Raw genomic sequence first — 17,227 nt, forward strand, 5'->3', positions numbered from 1 at the left:
GGCAGGAGGCACGGCGAAGCAGGCAAACACTTCAGTGAGACGCTTGAGGTTTCGGCTGCAAGTGTTACCTGGAAGAAAGGTTTAAAAAAGGACAAGAGGAGCCTGGTTTCTATGAGACACTGTCTCCATGGAGACGTAGTGAAAACTAGTAAGGCTCGTCATAAAAGTCTTCTAATTTATCTAAAATCATTAAAACAGTGGGGTCCAACACTAATTTATATTTAAAGTCAGAAGAGTGTTTCATGTTTCACGGGAGATATTTCTGGCATTTTGTGTCTTTTGTATCTCTCCTCATTGGATTAAAGTGGGCTAGAAAAATCTTGGGGGAAAGAAATCAGATTTTTGCAACATTTGAGTCCAAATCTGTTGCCAGTTGGTGTGATGATTGCTAATGTTGCCAGCGCTGTCAGTCAAATCTGCTCAAACCACACCCAAACGATGTGATGGGTTGAATGTTTTCGTCTGAACTATAAAGCAGCTATAAACAATGTTTCTAAATTGACAATTTGATAACGTTGCAGCTCGAACGGAGCAATTTAGCATAATTTCCGACTGCAGGTAGAAACTGTTTTGAGAGTAAACAGTTCAGCACCAAACAACAGACGGACACAGTTAGCGAACAGCTGGTGAACACAGTGCAGCATTTTACAGCTAAAGAACCACATATTTCATGCAGGATTTGGAAGACGTGCGTATATTCAGGTGGGCACAAACAAATGGATGATACACTGCTGTTTAATGTCTCCCACTGCAGCAGCTGAGTTTCCATCATGACCCAGTGCACCTGATGCAGCTCTGGTTAAAAACTCTGCCAGACTACACACCATGATTATCTCCATCCCCTCCATCCTGCTCGGTCTGGGAGGAAAATGTCTGCTCAACTGGGCTCTGGTTATTCTCCAGAGGGACAACATCTGCAAGAGCCTCCTGGGAGTTTTCAGTGTGTCCCTTGCTGTCGTCGACACAATCCTGACCCTCTTTGTCACCACCCTGCACATGCACGACGATGGATGCGTCTTCTTCCTTGGTTTGAAGCTGACCAGGTACCGTGTATGTTTGCTGGTTCAAATCCTCGGACAAGTCTACAATGCTCTGCAGTGGCTTGTTGTAGTCGCGGCCGGTTGTGACCATTTATTCAGTCACTCGGAGGCTGCACTCCATAACTGCCAGGACAAGATTTATTGTCTGCTTATTTGTGACCGGCCTCCTGTGGTACCTCACGGTTCTCTACGTCTTCTTTCCTGTCATGGAGGATGTGTCTCACGACGAGATATACCAGTGCTGGACATTCCACACAACTCAGATCCTGCAGGTGGCCATGTTTCTTCTCCTGTCTCTGGGCTGTGCAGTGTTGCATGCTGGGTTCAGCACACGGTTCTTAAAAAATCCTCCTTTGCAAGACCAAATTACAGACCAAAGTGGAGTTCACTCCAGAAGAGACGCTGTTCATCAGGCCATACGTATATTTTTGAACACACGGGCCCCATTCCAGTGTTTTCTGGCCGTGCTCCTCCTGGCACCTGTGGGGATACCTGCATACCTGGGTCTGAACACTGCCTGGCTCTGCTTCCTCAACAGCCTTCTGATAGCTGTCGTTTTATGTGCAGTCTGTCCTGCCTCGCAGATAACGCAGGGCCTGGCAGCAGTTCCTTCAATTTATTTTGTATGGAGAGGACCGAACATGACAAACACAAACAGAACTCATGGTTAGAATTAGCTGCTTAGACGTCAATGTTTTATACCGAGGAAATAATGTGAATTTCTGAAGAAAAGTTGGATTGCCATGGTAGCGGCACGGTTTTACAAATGGCACTTTGTGTCCATCAGCCAGTGCACCACTTTGGCTCAGAATAAAAGGCCTCAACAACTATTAGATAAAACAAGATAAAGCTTTAATATTCCCGCAGTGGGGAAATGTACAGGATTACAGCAGCAAAGGGGTAAAGTGCACACAAGACATAGTAAGATAAAAACAAGTGATATAAACAATTGGATGGATTGTAACGTTTGATGCGTCCATGGTCCTATGAGAATGAATCCTCATGACTTTGGTGATCCCCAGACTTTTTATTTACCGCCACAAGGTTGACTTTTGTGGTTTTGAGTGAAATGTATGAACAACTATTATATGGATGTTTTAAAGAATGAATTGTGGAGAGGAGGTGTCAGTCAGGTGACAGTTGTCAGTCAGGTGAGTGACAGGTGTCAGTCAGGTGTCAGAACTGAGGCTCTTGAGGCTCGCACCGCTCTCGGGATAGAACCGAAGGGAGGGGAGGAGGGGTGCTTTTTTATGTGAGAGACGACGTAAAACGTGAACGTGTGATTTTCATGGCGGGTAACAAGTTAGAGTATGTCGGGATAAGAATAATCTCTTATCATTTGACATTCTAGGTGTTTATAGGCCCCCTGCTGCAGATGACACTTTCTATGATCAAATCGCAGAAGTCTTGAAAGAGTGCAATCTGAAGAAATAATTCATTCTTATGGGTGATTTAAATGTGAACTGGGAAGATAAATCAAAGAGGAAAAAACTAAAAATTATAACTGACAGATTTCACCTATAACAATTAGTAAAAGGCCCAACAAGGATTGCCAAACAATCCAGTACACACATTGATCTGATATTTACTAACAAACCAGAAAGAACAACCAAAAGTTATAATTGAATCGCTGGCTTATCAGATCACAACATAACCCTATATGCCAGAAAACAGACACAAAATAGGTTTAGGAATAGGGCAAGTAAGACAAAGATCCTTCAGTGCATACCTAAAGCTAAGCAAGAAGAATTTGTCAGTGAAATTAACAGCTTGTGCTGGGACAATGTACTGTCCTCTGACGATTTAGGCTATGGCTGTAATAACTTTACTCATAGAATCAACACTGTAAGGGAAAGTTTTAATGTGAGAGTTCTGATAAAATCAAAAAAACAAAACAATCTACCCTGGTTTAATGAAAATCTTTGGAAGCTGATGAGGACTGATGTATAATGTTTATAAGGTTTAACCCATGAGCTAAGATTAGCTAAATCACATTCGTATCTCAATATACTGAATGATGATTTGGAAAAATATAGACAATCTTATAAGGAGGGACCCACATTTGTTAGGAGATTTTAAACTTAAAGTACAGGGAGAGTTCATTAATGATCATCTTGCTGTTGCTTCTGTTTTTAATCATTATTTTCTGGAGTCTTTAAATGAATTAGGAAAATCCTTTACAAAAGGGAATTTGGAAATTGTTCCAACAGATGCTACAGGTCAGATTTTTGAGCTGGTACAGACCAACGAGGCACAAATTAACAAAATCGTAAGCTCTTTAAAAAGCTCCAAATGTAGAGATGCTTTTCCATTTGACACCATGTTTGTGAAATCTCTCAAAAACTCCCCCCATTGCTCATTTAGTTAATTTGCCCATTAAACACAGCTGGTTCCCTGATGACTGTAAACGTGCCATTGTGTTACCACCTAGCTCACGGCTAGTAACAAAAAGGGAGGCCACACATTGATCTCACAAAACGCAACCTGTTTATTGCCACAACAACCCAAAAAGCTCCAAGCAGCACAGGACAAGGCTGGTGCAGCAGGCCCTGCTGAGTGGTAGCATCATGGAGAGAGAGAACGAGACACGCCCCTTGGTGCTGCCTTTTATGCCCTCTCGGAGCTCCTCCCACCAGGAAGCCTTGTTAGGCCGGGGACCCAGCTGCAGAGTGAGAGGGTCGTCACAATTGTTACACCTGTTTTTAAATCTGGAGACCGCCTTGAAGCCAGCAATTATAGACCGATAAGTATATTTCCAATACTGTCAAACATTGCAGAGAAAGTCGTCATTCAACAACTGACAACATTCCTTAACACAAGCACTTTTGGACTACATCCTATGCAGTTTGGCTTTAGAACTAATCTGTCTGTGACTCTCGTCCCTTTCTCTCTTTTCCTGGTTTGTCCCCTGTTACGTGAGTGTGTGTGTGTGTGTCTCATGGGCGTGGCCTCCGGCAACTGGCAATTATCTCCACACCTGCACGTCATCTCCGGCACCTGTCTCCAATGACATCATCAAGTCCTCCCTGTTAAAACACCCTGGCTTCCCTCTCTCCAGTTGCTAGATTATTGCACCATTTAAAGTGGTACCTCGACTCTCGGCTTCACTAAGAAACGTACTTTGCTTGTTACTTGTGATTTCCTGCTAACCCCTGTTCCCTGTGCCCAGGAATCCCGTACCTGCACTTCCGCTCAGCCGCCGCCGCTCACCACTCCATCTCCACTCTCCCAGTTCTATACAATAAACTATTTACATCCACCCAACCTTGCCTCCCCGTGTCTGCGCTTGGGTCCAGCACAACCGAACCCTCACATAATCATTCCACAGAAACTGCTAACTTGCACTTAATAGAGCAAATTAAATCAAGGCTCGATAAAGGAGGAGTAGTTGGTGCTGTATTTTTAGATCTGCATAAAGCTTTTGATACAGTGAATCATGATGTTTTAATATCTAAACTCTCTAAATGTAACTTTTCATCTGGAGCACTGGCATGAATGTCTTATCGAACAGGATGCAATGTTTTAAAGTTTGTGATACACTGTCCAGAAACAGGGAATGCACCATGGCTGTTCCACAAGGGTCAGTGTTAGGTCCCTTATTAGTTAGTTCATACATCAATGATCTCCTTGAGCAGTGTCATGATGTAGAACTGCAAATGTATGCAGATGAATCAATCATGTCTGAGTCTAAATGTCAACAAGACAAAAGGTATGTTTTTCTCCAAAACCAAGACACAACCTCCTGATGCTGATATTCTTATCAAAGGGGAAAGGATTGAAATTGTTACTGATCTTAAATATCTTGGCGTGATATGGATAAAAATGTGAACTGCAAGAAACATGTAAAGAGAATGGTTAAAACTATAAAGTACAATTTGGCTAATTTTAAACATATCAGAAACTGTCTCTCTCTCTGGATGCTGCCAAGATTTGTATGCATGCCATGTTCCTTTCCCATATGTCATATTGCATTACTCATTGTGGGCAGGCTGGTGAAACAACCATAAGACCACTGGAATCCCTATATAAACAATCTCTTAAAACGTTGGACAAAAAGTCATTGGATTTTCATCACTGTAGGATACTGGAGGAATACAATCTGCTGAGCTTTGTGAATTTTAGACTATTTTCAAATGTGTGCATGGTCTATAAAATTCTAAATGGTTTGGCCCCTCCTCCACTGCGTGACCTTGTGTACAGTCAGTGAGTTCAATCAGATCCACCAGAATAGCCTCTTTACTCGACTGCACCGTTTCATTTCACCGCACTGCATTCGGTCATCCTTTTCTGTGAAAGCCACAAATCAGTGGAACACCTGACGTGGTGAAGAGCTGCAGCTCTATCAGCACTTTTAAAAATAATTTTAAAAATCAGTTGAAAGCTGGTCAGCGCTGTACTCATTGAGCAAAATTATTATGGTTTGTATTTGGTTTTTATTACTTACTTTTAATAGTTTGTATTACTTACTTTTAATGTGATGTACTGTAGCTTCGTATTGTGTGTTCTTCTTACCACATATACTGTTGTATTGTGTCTTATCTTGTACTGTTTGCTATTGTTTTATGTTTGTTGTGTCTGTCATGGGACTACAGATGCAAATTAGCTGTGCTACAATCTGGTACAGTGCATCAAATGGTGACATTTATGCAATAAATATAAAAACATGGTGGGTCCAATTAAATTGTCTCTGCTCCACACAACTCAAGCCAGTACAACATGAGATATACTTCCCACTAGTACATTGCCTCAAGTATTGTGCTGAAGCAACATTTTTGAGGTACACTTTTGATACTTTTACTACATTTAAAGGAAATATTGTACTTTTTACACCACTGCGTTTACTTAACTTTACAGATTCATATTATGAAAACAAAATATAATTTAAAAAAAATTATATTATATTGATAAGCGGGAAATTCACAATGTAGTAATATGTAGAAATTATAGCCGCAAGTAGTGATTCCAGAGTTTAGGCCAACAGACGGATTAGGAGTTGAGATCTGAAAAAGATCCTTTACACTGCAATACGTGCGTTAATAATAATAATGCATGTTTCAACAACTTAATTGAAATTATAGTTGGTGATGTTTGGACACATTTTCATTGATTTATGGCCAACACTTTCACCAAGCCTATGGACATGTTCTAGACCGTAATCATTGAATTTCTGATTTATAGTCTAATTTGTGTTATGTCACATCCATTTGAATGTCTAGCGCTTTGATTAAAAAAAAAAGAAATTACATTAACACAATGCAATATTTGAAGTGGTGAACATATTAATGCATCAATAATTATAATCCAATAATATAATGTAAATGATTCTGAAATGGACTATGGAATGATAATATTTTGAACACAACTTTTACTCTTTAGTATTTTCAACACTAGTATTGGTACTTTTTCTAAAAAGATTTGAGTACCTCTTCCAATACTGTTTGTCACATATTCAGAGCTACCATTATGATTATTTTGATTAATTTTATCTTCCCATATATTCACTTCACTATTCTAAATGACCAAGAGAAAAACAAAATCTGTACATTCGAGTGGCTGGAACAAGACGAGTCATTCCTGTTGCTCCCGAGCGACGACCTGACCAGTTGTTACTGCTCTGCACATTTATGTTTGCCAAGTGCCCGGCTCTGGAGATGCCGCCCTTTTTTGTTTACACAGCACTGGCTTCTATTTGTTCATATTGTGGTCGTGGTCTTAAGTAAATAAGGAAGTTATGAGGACAAAAATCAACATAAAAAAAAGGCAAACGACTGCACTGGTTTGACACTACAGAACTTTACTTGAATTTGATCCAAGTTCATTATCTATACAGGGTATATATTTACAAGATCTGAAATCAGGGAAGGGCAAAAACAGAAAAAAACAAAACACTAGATACAACTGAGGTATTAGCTAAAAGCATTTACAGGTATGTCATTTACTAGTAAATATCAATGATGATAAACAGTTAGAGATGCAGCTTCTTCTGCTTAAAAAACATATTTTTTTATATCACAACATGAGGTAGGAGAACAGTGTCTCGATTCATGCAAGAACAAAAGTCTCATCACACTGTAGTATTGGCAACGTAGTATGCAATGGTCCAACACAGACACTGTGTTTCATGTTTCAGAACAGCATCGAGGGGGAAAAGGGTTCATTTTAGCAAAGCCATGATATTTTTTTCCCATCTATAGCAGGATGTCTATAAATTAAAACATGGTGCACTTATTCTTAGCAACCAGTGATCTGTGTGATCAATCACCAATGCAGCCACACGTCCTGGCTTCTCCCACTGGCACAGAATAATTACTGGCTGAAAATCACACAGCCATCTAGAAAGCAGACCACCTGCAACAGTTCAAAGGTCACCTTGGATTTGTTTACTAGCTTTCTCCACATAGCCAGGAGATGACGAGTATGTAAATCCTGTATTCAAATGTGTCCACATGCTATAAAACTCTGCTCAGTTCACCCGGTTTTCTTGTCTGTTTGAAAACGTCACACCTGTAAATATTCTGTACAAAGCATATCCAAGTTCTCATAACACTGCAAAATGCAAAAAGGCCCCACAAACAGTGTTACATGGGATTTTGTTTCTCCCCTTTCATTTAATCCTCTTTAAAATGATGGACTATGATTAAAGAAGCTAAACAACGTCCCCTTGTGTATCAAATGCAAATTACACAAATAAAGATTTAGAGTAAACATTAGTTATCTGCCCATGTGATGAATTAAAAGAAGTGTGTTGGTGCCTCCTAAGAGGTAATTAAGTCAGTAAAACTAATACTGATTATCTTTTGAGTGATGTTTACACATCCAGACAGGAATAAATGATCAGAATCGGAAAACATAACTACACATCCAGAGCTACATGAGCAGGTTTTTCTCTTTCCCTTTACAAAGCTGCTGTGCTTCAGTCAGACGTGGGAGGCCATCACTCACACACACACACACACACACTCTTGCTCTCACACACACACACATTTCAAAATCACATTAGGCTACATTTTATGATCTTCATAATCTGAATTGATATCTCATCAACCTCTAAACCAATAATGATATAAAACTTGCACATGTTCAATGTTCATGCATATGAGCCGTAATAGTTTGTGCGTTACGCGAGGGGGAAACATCATCTTTTGTTTTTTCACAATGAAAAATGTTTATAAATTGGCCCGGTGACACAAAACTTAAGGGACAGCAAAACATGCATACAAAAGAAAAAACATTTTTTGTTTGTTTTCTTTTTTTCCAAAATGCATTTTCTGAAACAAATGTTTCATTTTCAATTTATCTCAGAGGGGGATGGGTCAACAAAGAGGAAAAAGCTCATTACATCACACGATCAACAGGCGGTCAAGATGAAATCCACAAAAAAAAAAAAAGCATTATTTCAGAAAAGGGGGCAAAGTATGTAACAAGTATTATATTCCTATTTTGCCTCTGTCTTGCATCATGTCTCAGTAAACCATTTTTTCATAGAACAGTTAATATATTAATGACTACTGTATATACAAAGTGAATATAAATCTTTAGTTAATACGTTAAATATTTTTTCTTTCATAATTTCAATAAAGGTTTAAATGGAACAGTAGAGTGTACATTTGCGGCGTGGGTTTGATTTTACTGGCTTGCACCTGCTTTTATGACAATCAACAAACCACAACTGTACTCTGCCCGGTCTTTAACATCCGTTTGGGAAGGGAAGCTGTGTAAGAAAATCTGCATTCAACAGGATGGAGCACAGTGGAATGTCTATTAATTTGCATTTATAGCAGATGCATAAAAAAGCTCAGAGTTTAGCTGAGGCCGATCCCCTTCTCCTTTTAAACTATTATTCACACACACACACACACACACACACACACACACACACACACACACACACACACACACACACACACACACACACACACACACACACACACACAAGCTTTTGCCTGGCAACTGACACAATAAAAGTCCTCTCTTCGTCTGGCTGGACGTCTGCTCGCTCTCCTGGGCATCTACAAAACACTGCACACCCCCAGCTGATCTGGCACTGGAGATGGATGGACGGGTATGTGTGAGTGAGTGACGGTCGTTTCTCGGAGAAGATGAGGGAGGGTGTTGAGAGATTTTTTTTGAGGGGGGGGAATTCCTGTACAGAGGCCCACAGACTACAACAGCTGCCTCCATTCTGACTGCACATAACAAAAAAGGGCTCCTTCTGTACCCCTGGCGTCTGGGCCACCCAGTCTGCTGCTGGGGGAGAGCGCACCAGTCCCCCCCGAGTGCTCCCCTCAATCCTCGCCTCCCCTGTCTTCCTCTTCCTGCCCACTGTCGTTTGTTCAGCCAGGCAGAATAAAGCAGGGGCCGGACCTGAGGCCAGAACCATCCTAGACTAACTGCTTTCACCTGCGACCCACATTCTTAGAAGACGCTCTGACAAACAGGGTGGTGGATAAAAAACGTCTGCTGACAATGAAGTCGAATGAAACAAAAAGAGAAGCCCAGAAAACAAAACAGGGACAGACGGGAGCTTTGATCATCTGCTGGGAACGCTGGGGCCATTGTTCCACCTGAATGCCTGGACTGACACAGTGTGTGCGTGCATGTAAGGATGTTGCATGTATTATGGTTACACAGTACGGCTACTGCACATTTGAGACTCTGCCTTTCCCTCTTTCTTAGAAAAGCTACACTGGTTCAAGCAGCCCCCGTGTCCAGACACATTCCTTTCCCCGGGGTCTCTGGGGGAGGAGAGCGTATTAAGTGCATAACACTACTTGTGAGCTTCTTCATGCCAAGCCTGAAAAGAGCACAGTGTTTCCTGTCTAGCCTAAAGTGGGTGAAAACCACAGTGTTATGGAGTTTCCCAGCAGACTGCAATGGCGCTATTGTACAGCGGTGGAAGGTGTGTTTGCGCGTCTGTGTGTCTGTGTGTCTGTCTTTGTGTGTGTGTGTGTCTGTGTGTCTGTCTGTGTGTTTGTGTGTGTGTCTGTGTCTGTGTCTGTGTAGAGGAGACACTGGATCAACTGACAGACTCTTTGGTCTACGACAGGAGAGTCCAGGTGCAGCCCAGCAGAGTAAAGAGCAGGGCTAGCCTGTGTGAGGAGCAGCTGGGGGGTCCAGGCCAGACGATTTGCTAGCTAGCTACCTTGTGGGGGTCACACTCAAAACACTCATTTCAAGTTCAGCGTCACTATTGGCATATTTTCATGAGGTTTTACGACATCCGCAAAATGTCCTTTTTTTGTACAGTAAAGGTCTTTCTCCTGGAGAGAGTTCATATTCTTTGACATGTTACACCTTTCTTTCTGTGTTTTAGAAGGAGCAAAACAAAAAAGCTGTATGGAAATGTCTACGCAGTTTCACGCAGTTGCTGGTACTTAAGCGTTTGGGCTCCAAGTACAGAGACGGAGAAGGGGCACGCAACCCGGCTCCATTATGTGTCCGAGCTGTGCCGGGTAGTAGCACAAAGTGAAATCCAGGACAAGTCTGTGTCTGAGCTTAAGTCTGAAATCTCAAAGTCTTTAGCTCCAGAATCCAGAGAGAACGAGAAGGGACGGGAGAGGTGGGTGACAATCGTGTGAGAGGGAGGGGGGGGGGGGGGGGGAGCAAATAGAGATGGGTTGAGTTGGTCTCTACTTGACCGTCAACATCTAAAGCAGCTGTTTGTTCAGTAAAAACTATAAATTAAATCAAACATACATGCTCGAAAAAAATCTTTAAATACTGTTTAAAGAGAGGAGGGAGAACAAAATGAATAATGAAGAAACACAATCTTTTAAGTGATGTTAGATTACAAAATCAAAGTCAGTCCTAAACTGAAATAAAAGGGTAGGGTAAAATGAAAACTTAAAAACAGCCTGAGGAGATGCAAAGCTCCTTTCTGCTTTAGGCTGAATTGTTTGTGTCTGTAGAGTTGGCGGGTGATCGGGAGAGGAATGAGGGAGGCGCCTGAGGTGGTGGCAGTTACTTTTGGCCAGCCGCTGGGGCCTCTGAGAAGGAGGAGAGCGGGCAGTGGGCGTTAGGGGGTCCGTTTGAAGGGGTAAGAGGAGGAGAGGGGCTGCCTCCCACTGTGGCAGAATGAACCATCTGCTGCTTGAGCTGGGTGATTGTGCGCTCTAGCTCTTCCCGCGCCTCCCGCTCCCTGCGCAGCTCCTCCTGCAGCTCCTGCCGGTCCGTCTCTGCCTGCTCCAGCCTCTGACGTAACTCCGACAACTGGGAGGAGAGAGACAGAACATGAGGTCAACTTATGCCTCAAGCACATTTAGTCAAACACATTTAACAATAATCTGACATTAAGTCATTCTCGACGTATTATTGATGTTGAGGTCGAGTAGGAATGATACAGCGTCAGACAATACAAAACTCCATTTAGATTTTTACGGGATTCCTATCAGAAACTCAGAAAATACAGTAAGGCAAGTCCACAAAACAGACCCGACACACAACATTTAGATAACAAACACTTAGCAGCTGAAACGCTGTTAGCCAGTAGGCCATCAGTATAGCAGAGAGGCTATCTACTGGACTTGCACTGTATCTGTCAAGATGGAGACACATTCTGATTGGAGACCATAACCCTCATGATTTGTTACTCTTTCAGCCAGCAGGTCCTTAACCTTGTTTACTACAGCCAATGTGCTGCTGTTAGCAAAATAAATATAAGCGAAAAGAGCCCCAATAATAATAATAATAATAACAACAACCACCTGTGATTTCAACATCAAACAAGAAAAGATTTAAAAGACATTCTTGATTTTTTTACATTTCAAGTTCGATAGATTTCTGTGTCTCTGGAAATGTGTGCTAAACTGGTAAATTACTTTAGACAATGTCTAGTTTCAGGCCAGTATTAATATCATAGCCACGCAAACACATGCACACCCCCACCCCGTCCCTAACTAACTTAGAGACATCCTGTTTTTAATGCCAAGGGAGGCGGGACAGGAGGGGGATGCTCGGACCAACATAACAGAACCTACCTCAAGATAAGTCTTGTGGAAACCCATACAAAGGCTCTGTGTGTGTGTGTGTGTGTGTGTGTGTGTGTGTGTGTGTGTGTGTGTGTGTGTTTTCCCACTCTTCAACAGCATAGTGACTCATATAGGAGAGGAAAAAAGAAAACTACCTAGAACACTATGTAGAACAGAGCAGTGATGCCTCATTTAGTGATTGGAGCGCGGCACTGTAGTGTCCGAGATGAAAATGGCATATGTTGAGCGATTCAAGCCAATATGAAGACTGCGTGTCACTGTGGTTCCCTCAGAATGTTTCTGATGCCAAAACCGGTGCTTTGCAAGCATTTGTTCCCCCATAAGTCCGTACCTGTGCAGCGTAGTGGGCCTCTTGCTGGCGTTGTGCCCCCGGCTCGCAGGCGCAGGCTTGCTGTCGGAGCTGTTCAAGACGGGTCTCCAGCTCCAGCTGTTCCTGGCGGGCCTGGCTGAGCTGCCGTGCCTGCTCGCTGTGCACCGCCTCCAGCTCGCTGCGCAGCTCCTGCTGCTCGGCGCTCAGCTCCCGTAGCCTAGCAGCCTCACCCCCGCGCATTGCCTCCAGCTCCTGGAGATACAGGGGAAATAACAATATTGATGTGATATTTCACTGACCCTTGTAGAGTAAAGTGCTATAAATTTCAGCCCCTCCACGGAGAGGTCAGACATTTTATACCACAAACAGTAGAAGGCAAGCTTCTCTTGCTTTAAAAAGCCTTGCAGCCAGAATGCATTGAACTTGTCTCTCTTTTTTAATATACAATTTGCTTCATTTATACTGTCATACATTTTGTTATCAGTATTTTCTTTGGTGAATTTCTCATTTTACAATACAAATGCAAATCTCTCAAGAATCCCATGAGTGGGTTTAAGTACAGGGGCATAGTTCAGCCGTAGATGTTAACGTCACTACAATGTAGGTCAACTCTATTTCCATATGCTAAAATTGAAATTAAACTTGAGTGTTTAAATAATAAACAATATGTTATTTACATAAACAGGGGTGCTGACTTGTTTGACAAATTGCAGAACCATCTGATACCAACATTCAGGCTTTAGGCGAGAGAGGGGTCACATTTATGTCAAGGGCACTTTTAACAGGCCACGACAGTTATGGTCTTAGTCGAGGGCTCATTTATGTTTGTGTTGGTTCTTTTTCCGACCGCTAATTTACCATTTCCAGTTGGAGCTGCTTGTGCAGGGTGGAGTTGAGCTTCTCCTGCTGCCTGCTGTACATCTGCATGATCTCCACAACAATCCTGTCCTTGTCGTCCTCCAGCCCCCCCACCGCAGCGATGCTCATGTCAGAGCCCGTATCCTTAGACACTACTTCCGTTACCGGCGACGACAACGACACAGGAGGAGGAGGGGGGGTGTGGGCGGGGGTGTGGGTGGCTTTCTTGCAGTTCTGGCTGCTTGTCTCCATGGAAACTGCCTGGGTTTGGCATTCCTGCTCACTGGCCAAGGCAGCAGCGGCATGTTGGGATTTGGCCTCCTCGGCGCCAGCAGCAACGGCAGGCGACGCATGAAGATCTGTGGAGGGATGAAGGAAGGAGTTTAGAAAAAAAGAAAGAGGAGGTGGTTGAAAGACAGGAAGTGCGAGTCGAGCTTGTGCACACTCCCGCCTACACTAAGGCAACACCCTCGCACAACCTCATAAAAGCTCACACCACTTTCTCAGCGGGAGCGCAAGCACAACATGGCAACAGCAGAAGAATCAAACGCTCACCCAGAAATTCTGTCTGTCTATGTGTTTGTTTGTATGTTTGTTTGTTTGTTTGTTTGTTTGTGTGTGTGTGTGTGTGTGTGTGTGTGTGTGTGTGTACCACACACTCAGACACAGAGAAAGAAGAGAGAGAAATAAAGGGACTACGCCACCCTGCGTGGGCTCCTTCTCTGTTACAATGTTGCCTCGTTCCCTCACTGAGAGGGTACATCATGATAAAAAGGATCAAACAGGCGGTATCACACTCACACACAGATGTGTACAGATGCTGCTGTGGGGCATGTGTAGGCTACTAATGATGGTGTATTTGAAGGTATCAGCGCAGAGACAGAAAGAAAAGAAGAACTAGTGAAAGAGAGCAAGACAAAGGTGAATAATCTATATGACGTACAAAGCATGCCAGGCACTGGAGAGGACACTCATTTACTGACTCAAACACCCCCCTCACACACACACATGCACGCACGCACATACACACGCACCCACGTGGGTCAATTGGAAGTGGATCAAAAGGAAATAAGCAGTGGAGAGAGAGGCACACAGACAAACTGGGTGAGGAAATAATTTATTAAGAAGAAGAAAAGAAGAGGATGATCAGGAAAGAGGGGGGTGACAGCAGACTGTGAGGGAGGCAGAGATGAAGGGAGCTAGAGAAGAAAGAGACGAGGATGGCTGGATGGGAGAGGAAGTGCAGGAGCAGACGGAACACAGACTCACAGAGGATGTGGAAAAGGCTGCCAGGAAAAAGAGTGGATGAGAAGATGGAGGGAAGAGAGACAGATCGGTTGGAGAAGAAAAAGGGGAGCAGAAAGCCCGAGAGATATGAGAGAGACAGTCAGACGTGGCGTAATGATTGCAGACGGAAACCAGTCCCATGATTCACCCTCTTTCTTTTTCCTCTAGAAATATATACACACAGCTCTTATTAATGCAGGTGTAATAAACACACTTTAACATGCACATAAAAACTCACACGGGGCAGAGAAGAGGTCACTGCCATTTCCACCACTCTAGTTCATCAATACCGAGATGCCCCCAGAGTCTTTATGTGAAGGTCAATGCATGATTATGTGCATCGCTGCAGGCTGGAAGTGTGTGCGTGTGCATGTGTGCGTGTTGGATGGTAGTTGACTGTAGGTTGAATGTTTACAGTGAGATCACGTGTCTGCTCTGCATGATCTGCATGTCTATTCTGCTTATGCATGTAAATCGCTTGCTGTATTGTGTGTCATGTATTTATAGTAGGCATGCGTCAGCTGCATCTAATGTACATACAAGAGTATCTTTTAAGTACTGATTAAGTATTGATCAAATATCAACAGTGGTGTCTGCCTCTTGTTTGTGGAAATACTTAAACCTGAAATTGGTTCTAATACAAAATTAAGAACAAGGGCGCTCACTTACTGGCTTTTTCCCTGAGCTTTCAACCTGCTTTTATTAAACTATTTATTAAATGTTAATATACTTCTTATTCATTCTGAATAAGGGACATTGTAGTAACATATTACTCAAGTATCAAACAGTTTTGAAGGACATATATTATAGAATGGACTATCACGACTGTGTGCATTAATGCGTGCTTCATTTTGAGAATATTTGTTTTACCTGTAATTTTAGTTAGTTATTCTTGGTTTTTTTAGTTTTTAGGATATTATAATTATGTTATGTAAAGTGTCTTTGAGTATCATGAAAAGCGCTATATAAATTAAATGCATTATTATTATTATCATCATTAACTTTTTCCAGGAGCAAAGAGAAACACCATGGTAAAAAAAAAAAAAGATTATTTACTGTTTATTAGCACTACTTTATGTTATATCATAACCATTTCCATTGTTAATCACAGTCAAATTCTGAATAAGAAATGTCCCTTCATCAGCCATCTCCTGTTGTGTAATGTAGCTAGAACGTGTGTGAGTTTAGCTAATATTTGCGCAATTCCAAAAATTGCAATATGAAATTTGTAATGGTGGTTTTAGTCACTACAGCATGTTTACATTTGCCAAAGCAAGTCGACTCTGTGTGCATTAATGCGTGCTTCATTACTGACCCATGGGTGGCTCGTCATGGCCCAGCCCTCTGCGGCTGTAGTGGTGTTTGAGCAGCGCTCCGAACATCTCGGGACTCATCTCCGCCTCCCTTTGCAGAGACACGTTGGGAGCCACCATCTTATTGTACGTGTACAGGTAATAACTGGAGGAGAGACAGAGATAAAGAAAGAAAACATTTCAAGAGCTGAAATGACTACACATTTAACAATTTACTGACATACAACAGCACTGAAATGTAATGTAATTTAAATAAATTTAAAACGTTTTCTTCCATGACATTAAGGTGACGTATGCTGCTGATTATTACAGTAAAGTATTGACTCGAGCACCTGTTTTCTTTGTTGTTTTTTTATTCTCGTCATAAAGGAGTGTCACCTTTCACATACTTCAGTCTTTGCAGTAAACATCGTAAAATGTTCTGAGTTATGGACTTTGCAATGCTCATACACATAAAGCTATATACACCTGCAATAACTCATGGGGCCCTTTTTAACTCTGCAGCAATAAAACACAGTTGACTGAGAGTAACGGAACAACACTCATTCGGTAGCTGTTCGTCCTCCACTAACTGCACCGCCTCAAGAGCCGAAAACAGTGAGGGAAACGGATACTTCTTATCGTGCGTTTACAGGATCTCATCCTAAACAGACCTTTCGGCTTATCACAAATGTCCAGGTAGTGGATACAACTGAGAGAAAGATACTGCCTGGAGAAGGACTGAAGCCACTGAGCCAAAACTATCTGTCTATTCCTGGCTGCATGGTGGGGAGGGAGGGAGGTAGTAGAGAGAGGAATAGAAAGAGAAAGAGTAATAGAGAAGCAGATGGAGGAGAGAAGAGAAGAGAAGCTCTAAACCCCTCCCCCACCAGCAGTCCCCTCCAGACAGAGCTGAGTTGTGAACTAGGTTAAGCATGACAGCTCAGTGGGGCTCTGCCTGACAAAACTACAGCCCAACCAACCAAGCCTTGCTTCTTTTCCTCTGGTTGGTAACTGTTCACCTTAATGGAAATCTGAAACTCCTTCACATGAAAGATGTGATTGAATAATGTAAGCCTGTCTTGTATTTGACAAGTGTCCCGCTAATGGATGCTGGTAGAACCCAAATACGACATTGAGTGATGTGGATGTCTAGCACGATGCTCGGCTGTAGCAGTGCATTATTAGTAACGCTGCAATGCAAAAGACATTTTCCAAACTGGTCTGCGCAAGTCCTGACTGGTTTGAGAGAGTAGCAGTCATGTGATGCTGGTAGGTGACCAGAACCCTAATCCTGCTAATTTGTCTGGCCTGATGTCTGTGAGCCTCCATACAGTCAGTATGTCAAAGCGGTCACATGGCGCCGTAAACCATCTAATTCCAGTTTTTAATCTGGGTCAGATTACTGTGTGAGCTATCAGAGCGCCATATCCAAACACAGGCTGGTGTGCT

General features: G+C 42.5%; 2 protein-coding genes across 3 annotated transcripts in view; one reads left to right on the forward strand and one right to left on the reverse strand.

Moving 5' to 3' along the window:
* The first annotated feature begins 48 nt into the window (after nucleotides 1-48).
* On the forward strand, nucleotides 49-1,711 carry gpr160 (G protein-coupled receptor 160). The gene is given in 3 exon segments (XM_034555404.1): nucleotides 49-148; nucleotides 755-1,133; nucleotides 1,135-1,711. Coding segments are annotated over 2 exon segments (885 nt in total). The 5' UTR covers nucleotides 49-148; nucleotides 755-825.
* Nucleotides 1,712-6,814: 5,103 nt separating this feature from the next.
* skila (SKI-like proto-oncogene a) overlaps nucleotides 6,815-17,227 on the reverse strand; it is a 30,047-nt gene continuing 19,634 nt past the window's right edge. For both annotated transcript variants that reach the window (XM_034556439.1, XM_034556438.1), the window contains exons 4-7: nucleotides 15,799-15,941; nucleotides 13,197-13,555; nucleotides 12,360-12,590; nucleotides 6,815-11,249 (exon numbers count right to left, since the gene is read on the reverse strand). In XM_034556439.1, coding sequence (XP_034412330.1) covers nucleotides 11,001-11,249; nucleotides 12,360-12,590; nucleotides 13,197-13,555; nucleotides 15,799-15,941 — 982 coding nt within the window. In that variant the 3' untranslated portion in view covers nucleotides 6,815-11,000. The remainder of the gene's footprint in view (nucleotides 11,250-12,359; nucleotides 12,591-13,196; nucleotides 13,556-15,798; nucleotides 15,942-17,227) is intronic.

The sequence above is a fragment of the Cyclopterus lumpus genome, chromosome 17 (assembly GCF_009769545.1).
Source record: "Cyclopterus lumpus isolate fCycLum1 chromosome 17, fCycLum1.pri, whole genome shotgun sequence".
Classification (NCBI taxonomy): domain Eukaryota; kingdom Metazoa; phylum Chordata; class Actinopteri; order Perciformes; family Cyclopteridae; genus Cyclopterus; species Cyclopterus lumpus.